At 43.4% G+C, this 22,576-nt stretch overlaps 1 protein-coding gene across 7 annotated transcripts in view; it reads right to left on the bottom strand.

Annotated features, from left to right (window-relative positions):
- LOC135397030 (autophagy-related protein 2 homolog A-like) overlaps window positions 1–22,576 on the bottom strand; it is a 36,436-nt gene that overhangs the window by 6,038 nt on the left and 7,822 nt on the right. For 2 of the 7 annotated variants that reach the window (XM_064628334.1, XM_064628338.1), the window contains 29 exons: window positions 22,190–22,269; window positions 21,946–22,118; window positions 20,009–20,102; window positions 19,726–19,948; window positions 18,441–18,583; window positions 18,215–18,369; window positions 17,960–18,135; window positions 16,470–16,620; window positions 16,155–16,357; window positions 15,082–15,269; window positions 14,928–15,020; window positions 14,773–14,843; window positions 13,317–13,384; window positions 13,080–13,232; window positions 12,830–12,950; window positions 10,893–11,125; window positions 10,601–10,811; window positions 9,874–9,937; window positions 9,631–9,796; window positions 6,474–6,641; window positions 5,927–6,028; window positions 5,787–5,862; window positions 5,502–5,694; window positions 4,632–4,701; window positions 4,471–4,553; window positions 4,284–4,405; window positions 2,639–2,793; window positions 2,390–2,536; window positions 1,598–1,847 (listed from right to left, as the gene is read on the bottom strand). In XM_064628334.1, the coding sequence (XP_064484404.1) occupies window positions 1,598–1,847; window positions 2,390–2,536; window positions 2,639–2,793; window positions 4,284–4,405; window positions 4,471–4,553; window positions 4,632–4,701; window positions 5,502–5,694; window positions 5,787–5,862; window positions 5,927–6,028; window positions 6,474–6,641; window positions 9,631–9,796; window positions 9,874–9,937; window positions 10,601–10,811; window positions 10,893–11,125; window positions 12,830–12,950; window positions 13,080–13,232; window positions 13,317–13,384; window positions 14,773–14,843; window positions 14,928–15,020; window positions 15,082–15,269; window positions 16,155–16,357; window positions 16,470–16,620; window positions 17,960–18,135; window positions 18,215–18,369; window positions 18,441–18,583; window positions 19,726–19,948; window positions 20,009–20,102; window positions 21,946–22,118; window positions 22,190–22,269 (4,132 nt within the window). The remainder of the gene's footprint in view (window positions 1–1,597; window positions 1,848–2,389; window positions 2,537–2,638; window positions 2,794–4,283; window positions 4,406–4,470; window positions 4,554–4,631; window positions 4,702–5,501; window positions 5,695–5,786; window positions 5,863–5,926; window positions 6,029–6,473; window positions 6,642–9,630; window positions 9,797–9,873; window positions 9,938–10,600; window positions 10,812–10,892; window positions 11,126–12,829; window positions 12,951–13,079; window positions 13,233–13,316; window positions 13,385–14,772; window positions 14,844–14,927; window positions 15,021–15,081; window positions 15,270–16,154; window positions 16,358–16,469; window positions 16,621–17,959; window positions 18,136–18,214; window positions 18,370–18,440; window positions 18,584–19,725; window positions 19,949–20,008; window positions 20,103–21,945; window positions 22,119–22,189; window positions 22,270–22,576) is intronic. The other 5 variants (XM_064628339.1, XM_064628341.1, XM_064628337.1 and 2 more) reach the window with 4 other exon arrangements.

The raw sequence follows: 22,576 nt of genomic DNA, 5'->3' as shown, positions 1-22,576 counted from the left end.
TGATTTCTATCTTTCATCATAGCCAGGCAAAGCTGAACACGTGCTGCCCTCCCCCGAAGTAAAACGAGCTTCACCTAAACCATGCAGGCATTAGGCGAAGCCGACTTGCGGAATGGTGACTCCTAATGGTGCCAGAAGTTGTCCTGATATGTTCCCTCCACGTGTTCGGGATATAGACGACTTACCATCTCCCAGCGTATCCGTCAAATTCGTAACTAATGAAGGCGACTGTTGGCACTTTCGCCAGTATACAATATTGCTTCAGGTAGTAGAAGCTCTAGAATGTAGATGCAGATAAAAGTCGAAGCCGATGTTGTCAGGCAGAGATGGAGACTGCCCATTAGGAAAGCTTCAGCAACTTTTTCCAGCCTACTAGTACTTAATAAAGTTGACTCCTGAAGCGAAATTCATTTTTTTGGAGAGTCCAAAAAATCAGACTGCGACTGTATACCATTCGACAGCCCCATGAATGAGAAATTAAATGGCATCAAGCTCAATCTTATTCGTTGTGTACATCATCTGGAAAGTTGCACTGAATATGGTGCTTCTTGGTGCTTTAAGTCACCTTGATCAGCTTTTCCAGATAAACAAAAACCGACAGAGCACTGCCAATGCAGGAGCCTCTTGTGCCCTGGGTGGTCTAAAGCCAGAGCAAGAAAACACTACAATGCAACAAGAAATAGCCTTGCAGGGGATGCTCAAACACACGTGCGACGACATAGTCTTCAGGGAGGCAGCTTTCTTCCTCCTCTCCTATTCCTCGAACTGCGAAAATTTCGAAAGCATTTATTTCTCCTAACAAACCTTCAACATAAATTTTTTTCCCGTTCACTCGAGACATACCAGCTTGTTCAATCTGAGATGGAACTAGCCAAGAGAGACACTTTATAGCATGGACAATACATACATATATACATACCACATAATACATACATAGAATGCATAGCTGCAGAACATGCAGTGATGCAATATAGGCAAAATATGCGTGTACATTAGTAAAGACAAAGAGGAAAGTAGGAAATATGAACAATATAACATTTCCTTGAGCTTGAGGAAGACAAAACAAGAAGTACACAGGACAGGACTGTGTTCTGTCTTGTGTCTTCCCTCAAACTCAGGGGGAAATGTTACCTTATTCAAATATACACCATCTTACTTGCATACGACTCAAATGTTCCACGCGGGAAATATGTCACGCGACACGGTCTTTTATGAGCATACAAGCACTCCACAGAAAGCAAGCTACAGTATAAAAGATAGTTGCGAGAAGATGCAAAGTGTGTTGGTTAAGTAACATTCCGTCCGTGTTTTATTTGCATTTATCCACCATAACAGATGCACAAACAAAAATAGGGCCAGAAAGTAAGGGATAAGTGGAGTGCAAAAAGAGAATAGAACAAAAGAAGCAGAAGCAGTGACAAAGCAGGTCACAAGTAGGGAACCAAGCAATGGGGAACACTAACGAATGGGGTAAAAGGCATTTCATGGAAAAAAGTGCAGACACTAGAAGCTACAATGCTTCTCATTTTTCACATATTTTGCACATAGCTTGGACTTCATCAAGAAAAAGGAAGGGTACAATGGAGCAAGTCCTAACCTGCAGCTAAGGGAGACTGCTGGGTGCCACCCTGTCGCCACTTCTCGACCGCCTCGCGCCGAGCGTCCGGAACGAGCTGGTTTCGGACGCCTCCCAGAACGTTAGAGGTGGCCTCGGTGGCCAAGATGATGGGGCGGACCATTGTCGGGGGTAGCTGACGCAGGACCCCTCCCACCGCGCCGCTCATGCCTTTCTGGCGGTGCTCTTGAGACGCGGCATGCACCAGAGTGCGGGCGGTAGCGCCCAAGCCCTATGTAAGGGAAGGATGGAAAGGGGGAAAACGAGTGAAATGGAAGTAGGTGAAGAGTTTGCACAAGTCTGGGCATCACCACAGAACATGCTCCTCCAGTGAAACGAAACTGTGCAGATGCATGTGAAGTGACTCGCATAAACAAAAGGTCGGAATAACAGCACTGCTGACATCCTGTCCGGTCCTCTCCTTTTTTTTTTTTTTTTGGCAATACCTGGCAGCGTTCGTTTGAACCATGCTAAGAATCCCTAATGAAATTCGGGTCTTGATCCGTATTGGTGGTACAGACGACCCAAACACCGTCTTCAAAAAAAGTCTTGTGCATTACTGACAGCTAAAATGTAACAAAGAAGAAAACAGTGTCCATGTTTACAGTTCATGTCATCTGATGTGCCTTTGAGTACACTTCTAGCATTCTAATGCGCTGCCTGAAATATAGTATTGATTTTGTCAGATTTTTTTTTCTATGTCATGTACAAACACAATGTAATGCAAAGATCTGATATTCTATGCTCTGACGGGGCGTTTACTGCTCCATGTACCTCGGTAACGACGTGGTATGCATTCGTGACGCCTTCCCTGATGTCAACAGGTTGGGTGTTAGGGTAGACCCTATAATTCTGGTTGTGAGCTTCCGCCTTGAGGCTTGGTCCTGGTGAAAGCATGTCGTACGCCAACTCTGCTGCCCCCTGTGGAGAAGACGTTGCTTTCAAGCTCGTGACCGTTGCACACCATGCAGTAAAGAGTGAACTATTACAACATCGATTATGATTACGCTGCATTCAACGTACTTGTATCGTTTGCACCAGTTTGTTTGTTAGCTCAAGGCACGCCATGGCAGTTGAAGTCGTGAAAGAACTCGCACCCCTCTGTAGTCCACGCACAATTCTCCCGTCCTTCCTGTATTGTTCCACGGGCAGCCACAAGAGGTCCTTCACGCCGTTGACTGATTGGACAAAATACGTACTGGTTTTTGAGTTGGCAGTAGTGCTGTTGACCTCAAATAGCAGTGTCAGTATCGATGAAACAAGTATGAAAGAAGCAAAGAAATGGCGACCGGGATCACTGAAAGCCTCATTCACTGTCCAGTCTATTAGGAGCATGACCTTGCAGATTATAGAGACCATGTCACTTGCGCCCCTCATCAGCATCGCAATTTCGATGCTAGCAGCGGCGCGGGTCATCGGTCCATTTATTGCTTGTTCGGCTGCTTTGATACCTTGTACTCAAGCCTACATTAGGATTTCTGTACAAGCAGTGCATGCCACATGTTGTTATAACTGGATAATCGTCATTATTCTATGTGCTTTGATGGAAGAATGAGAGCTGTATCGTTGCTGTCGTCTGCTGCAGCGGTGTGCCTGCTTCTGCCATTGAAAATACAAATTTCAGCTCTCCAGTCATGATGGTGATCGCAATAGCTGATATGCAGCGCCCGTGCAGATTATGCAGATGGGACCACCCATACGAGCTGCGTATATAATATTGTGACATGTTCAGTTTAGGTCATTTAAGTAGGTCATGATTAGGAGCGGCCATACAAGCAGCTTCTTTGTTTTCCTATGTACCTCACCGGCTTTGCACAGGGCTCAGTGGTGAGCCTCTCGCCCTGACAGGAGGATATCGCATTCTATGTGATCTTCTGACGCCACCCACTCAAATGGTGCCTACCTGCACACTGCTGATGATGGCCCAATAAGACCGAAACAGCTGTCCAGTGCTATTACGGCAACGTTTGAGTCATAAATTCATACACTACAAAGAGTTTCTGCTCTTTACATTTACAGAAAAGTTTCTGTACATTTGCCAAAGGGTGCTCCCATTTGCCATTGAAATATTGTCTGCTACAGACATGGTGTAGTGCAAAGCGTTCGCTTGTCTTCAGACACACATGTCCTACAGCTGTACATGTCCTACAAATGTTTTTGACATCCTTCTGTTTTTGTCTTCTTAGATTCAGTAAGAGAGCCCTGCCAACAGGAAGCTCTGCAGAAATAAAAAAAAACTATGCTACCACACAACGTAAGAGCTAGAGTAACAGGAATATCTCCGCAAGCGGATAATGTAGTCCATACATTGAGAGAGGGACACATGAGAAGGTGGCAGACACCTGGCAGACGAGGAGAGCAACTCACATGTTTTGTTAATGCAAATACATGTTCCCTTTAGAGGCATGTAAATATGCCCTAAGTCCGTAGTCTTCAACAAGTGTTTTCACAACATGACCAGTGTACAAGCAATAGTTTGAAGCATGCAGGCACAATACTTTATGACTCAGAGGGATCATGTGCCCACCTAAGCCAATCATAGCTGTCTTTAGATTACTTGGTGACCTATAAGACTTAACTTGTCCCGAAGCATACAATGATCAAAGAATGATAATGATATAGAGATAGAGAATTAAAGAATGAGATGGAAAGACGATGGTGAACTCACAAAGCTGAACAAACGAGTGCATGGGTCCAACACCACCTAGCACACTTGGCACTTGGTTCTTCTTTATGTCATTGAGCCATTCATTGCATGCATACGCCAATACCTTGTCAACACCTAAGAGTCTGATGGGACAAAACAAGAATAAGAGACACCATTTTAAAAGCTTCTTTGTAAATAGTGTACGTACCCATGCCTATAACTGAGTGTTTTTAGTGTGACCTCGAGACAATTCAGCTGTCCTAGGCCCATTAGTAAACCAGCTAAGGCACCCTAAAAGGAAAGTAACCATCGCATGTAGGCATTTTCTCTTCTTCCCCGGTGTCAGGCACGACACTACCAGGCACTTACTTGGTCCATTGCAACTCTTTTTCCATGGTAATCCACACGAATTGGAACATCAGGTGAAAAAACAAATGACCTGCAAAAGGAAATGAAACCGGTATACTATATTTACTCGCAAAATTTCTGCACATTTCCCCCCCCCAAAGAAGTCGCAAAAGTTGGGGATGCGCAAACTGCGCTGGAACGTTTGTTATGATATCCAAATGGCGCAGAATTTCAAAATTTTAGTATGGCGGTCATGTGGCTCCCGGTAGAGCCGATACTGACGTTATCACTGCAATGTGCAAGCACGAAAGATGTGCCAAATACCGCACAACCGGAGACGGTCGAGGCAAAATGCCGGTCCCCCTACTGCTCTTTCTCCCGCTGAAATACATCGAGATGCTGCTAGTCGTACTTGACAACCGAAAGCACGCTAGGTTTGCCAACTTTCTCATGTTGTGCTGTAAGTTCATACCGTGTTTGTCTAGCGTTTCCTTTCGTGTTGAGTTACAGTATTGTCCATCGCATCAGTGCACCATCACCCAAAAGCGTGCGCAAATCAAACAAAAGCGCCACAGTAACTTCGGTAGCACTGACGATGCTGCAAAAACAGTGTGGTAAGCGAAAAGCAATTGCTGCACTCGGTGAGACACACGGGCCAGATATTCACATGCAAAAACGTGGGTGCGCAAATTACGTGATGTTTTATTTTCTTGTAATTTTTCGTGGCAAACTAGGGGTGCGCAAATTACGCGAATATGTGTGATCTCCTGCACTACACGCAGGTTGACCCCAACCTTGCAATGTGCAGTGTGCATAAAATATGGTTCATTACATGCCCCAGTATTGAACCAGCATACATCCAGTACTTCCCTACAATTCGGGATTCCTTACCTAATAAACAATGGGGATGTACTTCCTGTTGGAGGCGATGTTCCACCAGTAGAAATGAGATCTTGTGCTTCCAGTGTTTCATCTTGAAGCACAATGAATAGCTGCCCAGGTTCCGTAGGAGTCAACCCGCAGGACGAACTCGGTTCAAGTGACGACGGTGAGGCATCCGTAAAATGAACGTGCCGTTCTTCCCCTTCATATATTAATAAGTTAAACTCAATTTGTATATTCCCATAATTTCTCTATTTAAATTAAAATAAATATATCCAGAATGATTATGACCACCTGTGTCTCTCGGTTCCGGTGGTGTCCCTCCAGAAGCTACATCAGAAAAGAAGCTATACAGAAAGAGTAGGGCGTCCTGGAAGAAAAATAAGACAATAGTCAAACTTCATTCATTGCATATTATAAACTCGTGTTATTACCTGGTCAATGTTGAATCGTAGAGGCTTCAAAGACACCCTAATGCTGCATTCCTGAGCGGGACTCTCCGGATCAGGACGAATGTGGACCATCTTTAACACTACCTGTACGCAGTACAAATAACATCACGCCACATTGCTTGCCCGTAAAAGCATTGTATAGCATCACATTGAATGCTACCAATACCATAGATTATTCCCCTATATATAGGTCATCCCGGATCCCGTTACCCTCAGGAGCACACGATCAAGAGGCTGACAAATCTGAGGTGGACCAACATCCACAGACTACCTTTTTTATTTTGCATGAAGCATAACATGCTTCATGAGGAGTGCTGCTAAGGATAATGCTTAACATAAGGAGGCAGTTGACTTGTCAGAAGCATGGAAGTGATAACAGGATTTGTCTATGCACACAAAAATATGACATAAATGATGTAGGCTTTGTAAGCATTCTGTACATGAGCAAGGTTTTCTAATGAGAGGCAAGATGTGGTAACGTCCTACATAGGTCTCTGGAACACGTTCCGTCAAAGCCCCAGTTACATACCATGTTAGCGTGTGCTTGCCGTGGCATACTTTCTGAAGCATACTGATAGAGGAACTTGTTGATCTCTGATGATGCAAGGCGATCTCTGATTTCGACGTCATGAATCAACAGGACCTGTCGCGATGCCTGAACAGTATTCTGGGGGTAAACTTCATGCTGGAATCTTATCTGAGAAAATAAACAAATGTTGATTGTTCAGTGCAAAATACAAGCATATATTCATCATCACTGTTATCATATGTGCAGTACAGTGATGGGCAAAGTACCTCAAAGTTGTACCAAAGTAAAGTATCAAGTACCTAGCACATGTTGCACTTTAAGTACAGTAAAAAGTACCATACTACAAATGTACTTAAAGTAAAGTACAAAGTCCTTGGCAAAGTACTTTAGAGTACTCATCAAGTACATTACAAGGTTAGATCGTATCGCTGGACGTTTCAACACTTGGCAGTGATAAAACGTGAGGTAATTATGTTTCGACTGTTATACTTAGAAAGCTTTTAGCAAGCAGTTTTGGCAAGTGCTAGTTAGAAAGCATGGATAGTTCACAGCTGACTCATTAATGTGAACCGAAAGCAATGTTTTACTACATCAGGAATTTCTTCATTTACGAACATGATAGAAGACGAGCTGACACATGCCTCGCCATGCTTTATGATAGGATGCGCTTCGACCTCCTCTCTAGTGAACTGATCTATGAGAAGAGCATGGGTCGTGGTCTCGTTAAAAACTGGTTTGCAACCACTTCCCAACAGTGGATCGGTAACTCTTTATTCAGAGTGCTTTAAAAACACGTCTTTTATGTCATTAAACTTCAGCTGAGAGTCAACAGTCGTCCTTGTTGGCTGTATGCTCCTTTTGCTCTGTCCGTGTTGCGCCTTGCTGTCGTTCCTTCGTCAATGTGTCAAGTTACCAATTCACCCGCCTTTCTACGCTATCTACTGCAAGTGTTTCCCCCCCTCAGTTTAGCTCTGGTAGGATGATAGTAATTTTTAGTAATTTGAGAGCCAGCTCACAGAAAAATCAAATGAAAGAGGTACACCCTGAAGTAACCACACTTTAGACTCTGACACTAGTAGCATTTACTTTCCTTCCTTTTTCCTGATAGACCTGTCCAACAGCAGTAGCCACAGAAGCTACACAGAAGTAGCCAAACAGTAGTAAGCACACAGTAGTTAGAACAAGCAAAAAAAAAAAAAAATTAATGGAGTGGTACAGAGAAAATCAAATTGCAGTGAATGTAGAAAAAAACTAAGATGGTGGTCTTCAGATGTTCGGGAAAAATATTTAAGGAATTACCCATAAAAATGCATGGTGACTCTTGTAATTCTACTAATTGCCCTCTTATCGAGTATGTGGATAGTATAAAGTACCTTGGGCTGTACCTAGATTATAATATGAAATGGCAGACGCAAGTTGATAGGGTTTTTAAGAAACTATGCTCCATCTATTTTGCCCTGGGTTAGTCATCATTAAACTACGGAATAACATTATATAGAAATTGTGCGCAATACTTAAAAAATAAAATAGAGTCAGCACATAAGAAAATGTTAAGAAACATCGTCACATACCACTGTTACAATGACGCAGCTCTATATATGTAGAGTTGGGAATATTAAAGTTTAGCGATTTATATAAATATAATATTTTATGCAAACATTACTTTTCAACTGAATTTAAGATATTGGAAGAAAGAGGCATAGCATTAAGATCTGGTACACAAGATAAGATTCCCTTTTGTAAAACAGAATACAGTAAATGTACCAGCAACTATACCGGGTGTTTCAGTTAAATCCCCGGGCTAAATAATTCGCGAACCGGTGCAATCGAATAACTTTCTTTTTTACAAGTATCTGTTCAATACCGCCTACAAGATGCGCACAGCGTGAATGAGCGGGAGGCGTCCATGATTAAATTAAAAACTCAAATGAGTTTCGTGAAAAAAGCTAACTTCTAAAGCAGGGCGCCGTCGGCATTAAAATGGGTACTACCCCTTTTGGGACCTTCAGTGGACACCTTTTTTAGAGAAAAATCTGCCACCAAAGCGAGTCATTTCTTGCAGTAATTAATTGGTTTCGGTTTACGTATTTTTGTCGCAGCTGGTCACGGCGAAGCGCAAAAGGACGGAATTCATTGGTGGATAAGGGAGTGGAAGAGCATCCTTTTGCGCTTCACCGTGACCAGCCGCGACAAAAATATGTAAACCGAAACCAATTTATTGCTGCAACAAATGGCCCACTTCGGTTGCACATTTTTCTCTAAAAGGTATCTACTGAAGGTCCCAGAAGGGGTAGTACCCATTTTAATGCCCACGGCGCCCTGCTTTAGAAATTGGCTTTTTTCACGAAACTCATTTGAATTTTTATTTAAATAATGAGCGCCTCCCGCTCATTCACGCGGTGCGCATCTTGTAGGCGGTATTGGACAGATACTTGTAAAAAAGAAAGTTATTCGATTGGTGCACCGGTTCGCGAATTATTTAGCCCGGGGATTTAACTGAAACACCCGGTATATTGTTCCCCATGAGTTTAACGAAGTATCTGATCAGCTAAAAAAATGAAATCTATGTCAAGCGTGCATAAAGAAATAAAAAAGCGGCTGTTAAACTCATTACGAAGCTCCTAGCCTTAATATTCTATTTTCGCTACCATACGCTTTTGTAAGTTTTGAGTAGTTTGTGTATTATGTTAGCAGTTAGTCTGCATGTTAGTAGTAGCAGTAGTGGCATGTCATTAGTGTCAGTAGTGTGTTGTCTATTTGTGTGATACATTAGTTATGTTATTAGTTAGTAGTAGTTTATTTTTGTGATACATTAGTTATGTTATTAGTTAGTAGTATAAGTTTGTGTGTTACATCAGTTAGTTTGTACATTAGTAGTAGTTTGTTGCTGTTCCTGTGATCTGAATTTTTCTTTTGTCATGTCAGAAGAATCTGGCAAAAATGTTAAGTATGGTGCTGTTGTCTGCAACCTGCAAACAAGCCAATTGGCTTAAGCACGTGTTACTGCATTATAAAAGTCTGTAGGAAATATGTTGTTATTATTATTATTATTACAAAAGTAGTAAGCACAGCAGCCATACAGTAGTAGCCACTCTTTAGACCCTGACAGCAGTAGCATTTGCTTTTCTTCCTTTTTCCTGCCAGTCCAACTGCGTACCTTGTTCATTTGCAGCTCCATTAAAACATCAGTCCTTCTTCTCGGTCCACCTTCTTTCTCTGCGTGGCGCGTAGGAGTCGGCGGCTGCTGCGTGACATAAGTGGGCGAGTAGCTCGCCTTGCTGAATGTCACACCCCCGTGAGGCTGAAAAACCACACCTCCACAGCTGCGAAAGGAATGTAGCGTGGAAGCATGTTACTTTCCCTTTCTTTATACTGTGCCTTTGTCCAAGCAGTGACTTACTTGTCAAACATACTGTCATCCTCATCGGGGCTGTCTGAGGATGCATCACTTCTCCTTTGGGTTTCTGAAGGAATGAGAAATTTTGTCTTAGGCCAGTGCTGGTAAGACTGGTGGTCAGCGTAACTGCATGACCATGTAACTGCAAGACACTGGATGCTTCGAACAAAACTGGCTATATTTTTCCATGGTCCCCTATCGGATGCCCTTGTAGTAGATGTAGGCCCGTCCATGGCTTTGTGGCGCCATGTGGCCTGTCACGTTGTACCGTCACATGCCACAACCACTTGATCACCACACTGTGTTGGCACAGTGTTAATGGAAAAAGAAGAAGAAACAAAAAGGACTACACAAAACATTAGGAGGCTTCCAATAAAAGTTTCATACTTTTGAAAAATATCAAATAAAAATTTAGTACCTTTCAAAAATACCAAACAAAAATTTATTACTTTTGAAAAATATAAAAAACATGTAGTACCTTTCAAAAATATCAAATAAAAATTTATTATTTTTCAAAAATAGCTTTGCCAAAAATTTTGCTCCATTCAAATGATCCTTGGTTTGTAGTGATTTGGTTCGAGTGGGAGTGATGATTAACAACCAACCCTGACGAACATGTCTCGCAAAAATCTTCTTTAAGCTATCATGTTCGCTTTCCAGTCAAAGACATCCTTGCTCTCGTACTCAACTGAGAAATGTGCTTGGAACTCGGTCAACGCCTACCACTTACTCGTTTCTGCTTTGGACGTTCCAAAGTCACTCCCTCCATACAGGTGCCATACAAGTGACATCTCTCGCAGGGTGTATTTCTGCAGTGCCCGAGGGAAGCCCTTAGGTGTTCGCAGCTGGTCAGTTTTACGCAGGGGTATGGAGAAATGATTCTCAATCAAACGTATGGGTTCCGATACGAGCAGACGAACGTGCGGTTCTCCGCTGCGGGGCTATCGAAGCACAAAAGGCAGGCACGTAAGTTAAAACAGCATCTGTTGAGAACGCAAAAAGTCATCCTATAGTACACTCACGATAATTCCGGTTCCAGGGTCGTTTTCCAGAATGCAGAACTCCTCGTCCGAAAGACGTTCGGTGGTTCGCCTTGAGCTGCTCCGAAGGCTTCCTCGACGCTGCTCGTTGGGCTCCCTAGGTTTCACGATAGGAACAACTCCAGGGCCTTGGGTCTCTGCATCGTCGTCGTTGCTGTCGCTGCTGTTGATGCGCATGAGTGATGGCGGAGAATCGCCCTCTGAGGTAGAAAGAACTGACGTTTATTAAGTTTATGTCCGTTTCGTATGGTGAGAGAAGAAAGCAATTCATGTTTTCGGTATACGCATGTCGCCATTCCTTACAGTTGGCATACGCATGTAAATCGTGGGAACGGCAGGTATGATCGAATTGAGAGAAACCTCGTTAGGTCATAGCTTGGTTGGCGCAAAGTTGTTGACACCATTAATCTGATATTGCTTAACTCAAGACTGCAGTTTTCGGTATATGCATGTCGCTATTCCTTACAGTAGGCATACGCATGTAAACCGTGGGAACGGCAGGTATGAGCGAATTGAGAGAAACCTCGTTAGGTCATAGCTTGGTTGGTGCAAAGTTGTTGACACCATTAATCTGATATTGCTTAACCCAAGACTGCAGTAAATTAAAAATTATTAAGACTTCAAGTCACACTCTGAAAGCTGTGCGATTATTCGAAATTTCAAATATGAAACGAATATCTGATGCTATTCGAATGCTATTTGCAACCTATTTTCAGTACTAAAAAATTTTGAATATTTTTGAATAGTGCTGACGCGAGGTATCGTTAACGACAGTCTGCAAGTGGGCTTCGCCTCATTGCATCCAGGAATTAGGTGAAGCCCATTCTGCCAGCTCCATTCTGCAAGTCTGCTTCACCTCATTGCTTTGGAGCGTTAGGTGAAGCTCGCTTCACATTGTTTACAATATTCTGTCATTAAAGTCTACAAAGTTTGTGAGCTCATTGTCAACAATATACTCTGGGCACTGCATGTTCCAGTAAATGTACTCCCAACTTTGAGAGTTATGTTCAGCAACAAATAGAAATCTGTGCAGTTTCTAAAAAAAGATACAGGAAATTCACAATGTAAACATAGAAATAAGGAGATGCACACAAAGCCGACTGCATGGAACATGTTGAAAAACTCTCAATTCAGTTCATCCCACTAATGCAGTCTATTATACACAACACAGAGGGACCCTTCTCTCACGAGATGTTATGCTGGGTAAAAAGGCTCACAAGTTTGGAGCAGAACATCATCGAATGAGCACAACACCACAAAATATTTCACTATTTCATTTCAGGTATTTAAAATTATTCAAATTGGGCCTTTCTGATTATTTGAATCCAATTTGTCATCCGAAGAAATTATTCAGGTTTGATTCGCAGTGTAAAGGAAATATTGGTAAACTCTTCACACAGCTCTAATCATAACATATTTCGCAGTGAACAGAGCAAGCAGGCTGGTGTAGCGATGTGGACGGTATCATTCCCTTGAGCTTGAGGAGGTGGTAGGGACAGACACACAAAACAGAAGTAGGCAGGACAAGACTCAGCTTGTCAACCTAAGTCTTGTCCTGTCTACTTGTGTTTTGTGTCTCTGTGCCTACCACCTCCTCAAGCACAAGGAAATGATACCATCCACATATTTAGCAGACTACACTTGTAAAGGAGACTCGTTCCATTGTCTGATTCGGAGACTGCCGAGAGGACGATTATGAAAAGTGGAGTGCACAGAAATGCACCTTTGCATCAATAGATACACTGTAGCTAAATAATCATTAGACTCGTTCTACAAATTTTATGAGATTATGAGATCGGCCTGGATTTTGACTGCTACGTAATATACTGAAACTCGTCCTTTTCCATCGCAAAGGACTCATGCTTATGGAAAGTCATCTCTACGGCTTACTTCTGTGATCTTTAAAAACATTATCTCACCATGCTCACCTGTGCTCGAGCTCTGTGAGCCACTCAGAGATTCTCTCATTGCTTCTGCCATTAGGCTATGGAAATGGTCAACTTCGACATTTAAGAAGCTCTTATTCTCTGGGCTTGATGGCTGAAAAGTAGACGTCACCGATGTATAGATTTACTGTAGAAACACACGGGGTTACATTATGAAGTTGGAGTGTGATGAAGCTGAAGCAAATACATATTGGAATTAAAAGTTTCCCTCAGCGTGACATACAGCAGCAACAGTGTGGGCTGCAGAAGGGACGTCCCTGAGGTCACCGTCGCTCGCAAAATATGTCACTACACGCTGCAGGGCTCGACAGGAATCGGCACACGTCCGGACATGCACAATGTTGTTAGAGGCACAAAGGTCCACTAGCGGAGTGGGCTGAAAGCAGAGCAAAAACGTGTCTGTTGTAATCCCATTGTGTTCCCACGATCAATACTAATGGTCGACCAAGAAAAATCTTACAATGTTGGGGTCCACTGTAGTCCGCAGGGTGAGGTCGAATAGGCCAGTATCAACGACGCATACATAATCTGTCAGAATGCAATAAGGATGCATATATCACATTCGTATGCAGTAAAGTTCACTAGTGTTCTATCAGGACCTTCTCTACTTGGCTATAAGAACATATTTGTTTTACTTCTTTTTTCTTTGAATGGGTTTTTCCCACTGGTTATCTAACTGGCAAAGTAAAAGTAGCTAAATCATTTTAACAGATATATATACTGTATTTACTCGAATCTAACGTGCCCCCGATTGTAGCATGCACCTACCAAAACGCGAAAAAAACTCGATTCTAACGCGCCCCCGAATCTAACGTGCATCATCCTTGAGGGTGCAAAGATACGCCGTAAACACGAGTGATAAAGTAGATAACGGCGAGAAAAGTACTTATTTATTACACGCAGCCGTTAAGCGCGTTCGTAATGCAACATTTCTTAAAAAAGAGTTCTTGCCACCATGATTCCAGTTTTCTTCGGCAAAGTCAACGACTTTCTGTTTAAACGCGGCCCGCCCTTGCTCCATCGTAACGGATTGCAAAAAAGAGGCAGAGGAGCAGGTCTCGATCGCTATCTTCGTAGAGAACGGGGAACGTAGATCGCTATCTTCGGGAGAACTTCGGGACGCGTGGTCTCGCTTTTTGCCACGTGACGAACGCAGTACACTGGGAACGGAGATTGCTATCTTCGAGAGAACCACAGGATGCGTGCTTTCGCTTTTCACCCAGTGAATACGACCAAAGTGCGGGCGCTGCGTCATCTCTCACAGTCGTCCCCAATTCTAACGTGCACCCCTTAGTGGGGAAAAAAAAGTTGGAAAAAAGCGCACGTTAGATTAAACTAAAATACGGTATACATAGAGCCTGAGGTTTTCGGGAAATATTTTTTTCCTACATTCGGGGGGTAAAAATCGGGTAAATAAACATGTGCACTAAATTCATGCAAATTCGGGTGAAAAAACTTCCAGTACGCTAAATTCGAGGAGAAATCGGGCTCAGTTATTCAAACTAACCGTAGTGGTTTGGTACAAACGGTGATGTAACTGCATTTTTCTGCCAAACAAGTAAGTTAGTGCATTCCTACAGACATCCCAGTGAGGGCAATTTGCCGGGTAAAAATCGGGTTTCATCCTAAAGAGGCAACCTTCAATTCGGGGTGCAAATTCAGGGAAGAATCGGGTAAAACCCTAAAACTTCAGGCTCTAGGTATACAGTAGGGGAGCTTCAAGATCCCTTGTGACTGTTACAGGGGTGTGGCATGGCACAGGGGAAATCCCTGTCGCACATTATGGGTGACAGGGCAAGGAAGAGGTGCACGACAAAACGTCCGTTTCGTCCCTCAAATAAGTTTTTTGATTGATCGATTGGTTTTCGTGTGACAAGAATGCCAGAATGCTAGTATATACCCGGAGCTGTCTTTACCTCTAGACAAGTTAGGTTCTTCTTTTGAAACCTTATCAGAGATATACAAGCAGACTTCTTCAGCTATGATTCTAAGGAAGAAAAGATTGGACTTAGCTACACAAACACACCGAAGGATAAAAGATATAAATGCTCGCAAACAGTGCGAGGTTTACCTCAGTAATGACGTTGGTGTCTTAGCTGCTATGTTGCTCGAGATACTAAAGTTCTCCATGGTGACAACAGCACGATAGGGGATATACTTGGGCCTGAAACCCAAGCATTAATACATCTAATGATATTAAGTGGTTGGGTATAGTATTAGCTTACCTATAGTCAATGGCACAATCGCTGAAGCCAAGGTGCAGTTCCGTAACAACTCCCAATGGAGTGTAGCCCATGATGGGGTAATCCAGGACATCGAAGAAGTCGATAAATTGTTTGACCCAGTTCTGAGAAAGCGGTGCCATACGATGACGCATGGTTGTGCCATTGATGCCCACTGCAACTGTGATCACCTGTACGACATGCCAGACAATGCTTATAATATGCTCTTAGTAAATCATCTCCTGACAAGTGTTTCCGCAACATGATCAGTGTACAAGCTGCAATTTGAAGCGTGCGGGCGCATTACGATGCGAGTCGAATGAATGATTCGTCCGCCTAAGCCAATCACAGATATCTTCAGATTTGTGCACGGAGTTGACTGGTCCTGAAGTGGTGGTACGGCTTGCATCAAACTTAACTTGAACACTGCTCCAGCCTGCAAGGCGGGAAGGGAGCCACCCTGGCAGCGCCTAGCCGAAAACAACGCCTCCATAACGAGAGTCACTCCTCTAACTGTAAATAGATGACCAGAACACGACCACTAGATTATAACGACCATGTCATAAGCACCCCTTCCCAGCTCCGCGTTTGGAAGCTAGCGGTGGCGCTACTCGTCGGCCCGGTTCTTGCTTCCTCAACTTCTACAATACTTTGTACTTCAGCTTACCTTAGTATTTTTGTACAAGCGGCGGATGTCCCACGAAAGATGTTTCATTCTAAAGTTGATTATCATCATCATTCTACGCGTTTTCATAAAGCTGTTGCTGTCGTTTGCTACAGTAGTTGTACGTCCGCTTCTGCGCATTCAAAATTCAAATTTCCATGGCCCAATCATGATGCAGATCTTGCGGGCCGATGAGTAGCGCCCCTAGCGGATCGTGCTGAGGGGCTCCTCATAGGGGCTGCCGATTATGACATGGTCATTATAATCTAGTAGGTCGTGGACCAGAACACCCTCCGCATTTATTTCTACTAAGCACCACCAGGGTCTGCAGGCCGGAATGGCGTTAAAGTTAACTCTGATGTGAGCCGTACATTAAAAAAAATAAAAAATACAGGAGAGGAACACGACAAACCTTGAGATCTTGTTTACGACTGGCTTCAATTTTAATCACTAGGGAAAGCGCATCCACATCTTCCTGATCTGGCGTGATGCCGACGGGAGGAGACTTTGGCAGGATCCCGACTGGCGATTTTTTGAGGACTACCTCGAGATTGTGCGAAGGAGCCAATGTTCTGGGTTCCAGTAAACGAGCCTCGGGTACTCCGGATATAAATCCTGGACAAAAACCATATTTGGAATCAGCTATACGTCATACCAGAGTGACAGCTCTGTTGCTTTAGGAACAGGACTCCACCAGTTAATCATCAGGCTGCATCCTAGCACTGACCGTTATGGTAGAGCTCCGCCGCAGCCGAAGTCACAACAACGTAGTTGGTATCTGGATTTCCGCAGTAGCACGACGCTACGAATAGCTGCGCGTCTCCGACTAGCAGCTGCATTTCACCGTGCGTCTGAGGCACAACGTTGCCTTGTGCATCCTTCGGGGTCAAAAGAAAAGCTTTCATCAGACATTCAACATGCACCCAGTACAGGCTGCGAAAGGATGGCACATCAAGAGATGTAACGTACAGGACGTAATACATAGGGACAGTAGACCCCCATTTATCCGGACTTGACCATTCCCAGAGAAAATATGTGGATAGTGGGGCATCCGGATAAGTGAAACATGGTAGTTTGAGCTACTCACAAGGCTCGTATTTATTTTGTATAAGCATTTGCATATGAAACTGTCCATACTGATTTTTGCAATATTACTATAAGCTAGACCTGTGCACCAATGGCGGTTTGACTGGCGGCAGGCTGGTTTTCCGGTCAGCGGCAAAGTGAGCATGCAAATGCTAACACATGGCATACAGCCACACCATTGCGGTGGGCGAAAGGTATCTAACATGGTATGTACACAGTAATCGCCTGGATATTTGCAAGGAGCCACCAAGGGCATGAACACGTGCAGTTTGTTATTCCGTAAAAGCAGGACTGCTGGACACCATCATGATCTTTTTTTTTTTTCAACACCCGCCATCCATCTCTATGTCTGGTCTTTTGACACGCTCCCACAAGTACAGAACCCTCCAAATGGATTAAGCCCATCGGTGCGCCGGGCTGGCGTCAGCGGCGGCGACGGAATGAGGCAGATCGCCAGCGCGAGTCGATTACTATAATCACCAAGTTCTCCTAAGTCCTTAATTATGGCACTAAGCTGGAGAACATTATTTTTTTGCTCGAAATACATCAAAGCAGTTCCGAGTTCATTACGGTGCCTCTTCGAGTGTCACCACATGTGGTTCTTCAGTGTCATTTGATTCATGGCTTTTGTCATTGCAACCGACAATATCAACGACATCTTCATCCGTGATGATGGTGGCATCACATCTGTTCATATCGAGGTACTCGAGATCTGCTGGAAGTCTTTTTTACTGTTTTTCAGACTGAAAGACCTTCCTCTACAGCATCAAATCATTGGATTGCTAATCGTCCCCACATGAGGACAATGAGAAAGGTGGAAATCCTTGAAGCAGAGTATAAGTGTAGTTCGCTCTACCCTCAAGGTTGTCACCCCCGCTGGAGAAAACGTAGGTGGTACACTGACTCTGACCCAAAACCGGATAAGTGAAGGTTGTTGGGTACTATGCTACAGTGGTTCCTGGAAATTATCTTCTGGATCTGGAAGCTGAAGCCCTGATAAACGAAGCTATAATGCATGAACTGAAATCTGTCCCCACGATTTTTGTCCGGACAGTGCGGCATCCAGGTAAGTGAAGCCCGCATAAACGGGGATCAACTGTAATATGACTCCTGTGCTGCTGTGCTACTTACCCTGAGCGGTGTAATCAATGTTGCCAGTCCTTTCGTAATATGAACATTGAACACCAGACGAGTCTGTGACCCTTGACTAAGCAATTTCTCTTTCTTCTGTTGAAGTTGGTGACGGTGACGGTTTTCGTACACAGAATGAAACATTGACGAGGTCTCATCCGATTCATCATCCGATTCTGTCCAGTAAGGCAGATTACGGCACATGAAATCCAGTGGACAGCATTTGGCTACAACAAAATGGATGGCGAGACTCACCCCCACGCAATCCCGATCGACACATTGAAAAGGCTTGGAAGTAGGAACTCTCTTGCACGAGCTGACTCGAAATGTTCAATGGACCTGCCATTACTTCGTTCTTCCAAGTAGGTTGCGGGACTGCTGGCTCCCATAATACGAGGTCCATGGTAAGCCTGAGAAGTGTGTTAAGACATGCTAGTTCAGCTGGCTTTTTGTGCGGAAGGTAACGAGATTCGGCTTATACCTGTTATAGATGACCTCGTAGAAGTGTTTGTCAGGCATGTACAACTCAACAAATGGTAGAGAGAAGTCAAGTGACATGCGACAGTTGTTGCTCGCTTTCTCCACAAAACTCTTCAGCTGAGCTTTATCTGCCGGTGTGACTACCTGAAATCAATCAATTAAATTACAACAGGGGAACAATAAAGAGAAACAACAATTAAATAAACTGTGCACTTTTAATGTAAAGTTCACAGGCTTTCTCCAATAATGTGCATATTCACCAAGCACAGAGGATAGGACACAAAGGTAGGACACAAAGGTAGGACACAAAGGTAGGACACAGTAGTAGGGTACTTTCCATCATCTCTGCGGAGGACATTCTATTCACTTAGAACCCAAACACAACAGAAGTAATGTTTCTGGGTTTGCCAAACTGGAATCAGATTTTTGCAGCAAAGCCTTACAATGAGAACAATAACTTTTAAAATGAAACTGGCATTGAGAATGGCTTGAGTAAAGAGGCTACGATGGGACAAGGTCTTTCTTGTGTTAAAGTGCCTTGCTTCCCCTTGTGTTAACCTGGTTACCCACTATTAGAGCAATGCCCTGTAATTCGACATTACGTTGCAAGGTATTTCCATGTCAGACAATAATAAATTAAATTTACAAGGCCATAGCAATAGTTTTAGCACAGCTAGGATCCTCAATTAACCAAGTTCGAACTGCGAGGCAGGAAGGAGTACCGTGGGACGCTAATGGTAGAAGGATGACAAATAGCCATGACTAGCACCAGGATACTGTCTTCTGCCGAAGTCTACAAGTAGCCCGAGCAAAAAGTCATTACCATTTAATGATGGTGGAAGGTATTTACAATCATAATAACTTAGGGGGTAAATAGCCGAATAGGTCGTCGCAGATGGAAGGACATAGTGCAATGACGGATGTCAGACAACGTGCCGCACTGTCATTAAATGCTACTGGGGTGATGGGCATGTCAGCTCATGATGAAACGAAGTAGTATTTCAAATTCACCGCCCAGGCAGCACAACATGTCACCCAATATCAGTCCAATCTTGGACCAATATGGGGCCGACAATGCCAATATTGGACCAATATTAGCCCAATACTGGTCCAATATTAGACCATATTGGACCAATATTGGCATTGTCGGCCCCATATTGGTCCAAGATTGGGCCAACGTGTTGTGCTGCTTGGGCATTAATACGAGCCCCATTAATCCCCATTAATACGAGCTCGCGAGCTCGTATTAATGGGGATTCACTATTTCGTCAAACTAGCATGCTCACTTCATCCGTTTCATTAGCAGACTCTTTCGAAGTTTGGCTGCCAGGTACATTGCCATTCTCTTCGCGGTAAAGAACCTGCCGCGTCGTAAACGGGGAGTCGTCATCACGGTCCACGTCCATCATCATCATCGTCTCGTGTAGCATTGAAGGCATCATTCTTTCATCTTTCTCTTCAACTTCCAGAGGTGATGGCTTATTGGCTGGGCTGATGCACACCTCCAACCTTAGAAAATTAATGTTATTTTAATGCACAATTTCGTGCTGACTGCATGAGGGCACGCACCTTGGCCAATCAAACCCATCTTCCTTCATGTTTGGATCAAGAAAGACACGAAGGAAAGATACTGGCGTTGCTAGTGGAGACTCGCGGTATAGAGCTGAAACAAAAAGTAATTACACATTTTCAGGGCTCTTAAATATTACACACAGAGACGCCAGAAGTGTTGTCACAGTCAACCAGCCACAATGCAACGTGCAACATGCATGCCATCACGAAGCTTATACCTGTCAGTGTCACCATAAAGATTTACATTATGCTGCTTTTTTTTTTTTACACTGGAATGTTTCCACAGATGTTGCTCGTGCGCTTTCAGCTAAGCTCCACCTCATTATCTCTGGCGCTCTCTAAGGCCACAGTGTCCCAAACTGTCTAGTTTGCCCTCTTAACCAAAACATACTCAATCAAGCCATAAGGAACATGGTTTGTTCCATATGGTTGGCAACTGCAGGAAACGTTGATGAAAATTATATGGGTGACATGACTACGGGTTGTAGTGACTAATGAAGACAATTATTACGGGTATTTAAATGTCACATGTCACCAAAAACAGTCAATATAAAAAAAAGTAGCATGGGTAGGCATCGTCATCATCACCATCATCGTCATAATAGTATCCATCACATGCAAATGCAGAATTTATTTATTCAATTTATTCGAAATACCCCAAGGGCCCAAAGGGCATTACATGGGGGGTGTGATGAGGAAGGCAGTACTACAGAACAAGCAACTATGAAAGAATTGTACATACAGAACACAAAATTACAACAATTGCTGCGACCACAAGCAGCCATGAACACAATCTGGACAGCGGAAAGATAAGCGATTGATTATGACAGTGTGGTGATTATGAAGGATAGGATAAGCATCTGACAAATGCGGGGTGATCCATTATATTGGCTAGTTGTGAAGGCAAGTTATTCCAATCAAGGGCTGTCCTGCAGAAGAACGATTTAGCAAAAGCGTCTGTGTTGCAATTGACGCAGTTGACTTTGTACTGATGATCGCGATGGGGAACGATTGTTGAGGAACGAGATATGGGAGATATGTACGAGGGGATAATGTGAAAAAACCTATGGAAAAGTGATAACCTTGAAACAAGGCGACGATTTGCTAATGAAGGAAGGCCATGTTGGTCCTTGACACACAAGATAGAGGAAAAACGATAGTTGTCGTTAACAATGAACCTAGCTGGACGGTTCTGAACAGATTCAATTGCTCTAGACAAATACTGTTAATAGGGATCCCACAGTGCAGAGGCATATTGTAAAATATCACGACCAAACTTTTTTCGCAAAATTAAAGTTCCGCTAAATATAGCAGTCATTTGACACAACTTTCGAGGACTGCAGACTGTGAAAGCCTTCTGTAGCTTCGTGTGCAACTCCAGAAGTTGCAATTTGGAACTGAAGGGCATTCTTCATTGTAAGATATATATTTTGAAAGCCAAGCCTGACAGAGCAGTATTGTAATTTCGGAAGTATTCGGAAGAATTAAGGAAGTGTATGTTATATGTGGTATCTTCTGTTACGGCAGCAAGCTTTAATTCATACATTGTGGATTCAAGCCCAGACAAGGATGACACTAACTTGATGGCCAATTGCTCAGTCTCCCATGAGGAGCTTTAAATATGATGTGCCCTCTGCAGAGATTACGGTGCACGATAAGCTCTGGCATCACTCATGTTTGTATAGTTGTCTTGTGACGTAAAGACACAAATTATCATCATGCGATAACTGACCTCAAAGTGATGCTGCCTTGTTTTCTGAGCAAGAGCACAGACTGGCTGAGCACGTTATAACGTGGTACCTTTATTTTCGAAGTGTAAATGTCATTTGCAGTGCGGCCAGGAAAAATTATTATATCGCAAAAACCATCAATACCCAAGAGAATTTCAACCCAAACGCATGTATGTATTACACTATGCCAGACAAGGGACTTACCATGCGCGTCCTTGCACTCGAGTACAAACTTAAGATCTGGCTCCGAATCTTCCAGCGTCATCGTTAATTTCGGTTCTGTGAGCTCAAGCGTGAGAATGTCCGGTCGAACATTTCTCTGCCACCATGGAAGACGTTCCATGTCATGTTGCGGGCGCAAGTCGGGTATCGGAAACCTGCATAGAATGCAAGTATGTTAGAGCAGCTTCACAAATTTATCATCAACGGAATCAACAATGAAACCAACCTGAGGTTGACTTGAACGAATGGACTATGCAAAGTTATGTTTGTTTTGCAAGCTGACAGACTGGTGTGTCCTCCGTTTTGCTAACCAGAAAGAAAGAAAACAGTCTTAAAGCCATTCAATATGCCTAATGAATACATTCTTTGGACAACTTCTACTCTCCAAGGCCCACAAGCAGGTGAACACATTTAGGGCACTTGGAGGCATGAGAGTAGTACGCTGGAGTATTCATACGTCCCTGTGTTTTCAGGTTTTATCATAAAACCCGAAAAACTTGATTTTCAAAAATCAATCAAAACCCCCCTGATCAATCAAAATCAATCAATCAAAAACCCTGATTTTCAAAAACGATAAAACTTTTATGGTTTTTCAAAATCGGGGGTTAAAAAT

The sequence above is a fragment of the Ornithodoros turicata genome, chromosome 6, assembly GCF_037126465.1.
Source record: "Ornithodoros turicata isolate Travis chromosome 6, ASM3712646v1, whole genome shotgun sequence".
Lineage (NCBI taxonomy): Eukaryota > Metazoa > Arthropoda > Arachnida > Ixodida > Argasidae > Ornithodoros > Ornithodoros turicata.
The sequence above is the reverse complement of the archived record's forward strand: the minus strand, read 5'-3'. Positions and strand labels throughout refer to the sequence as shown.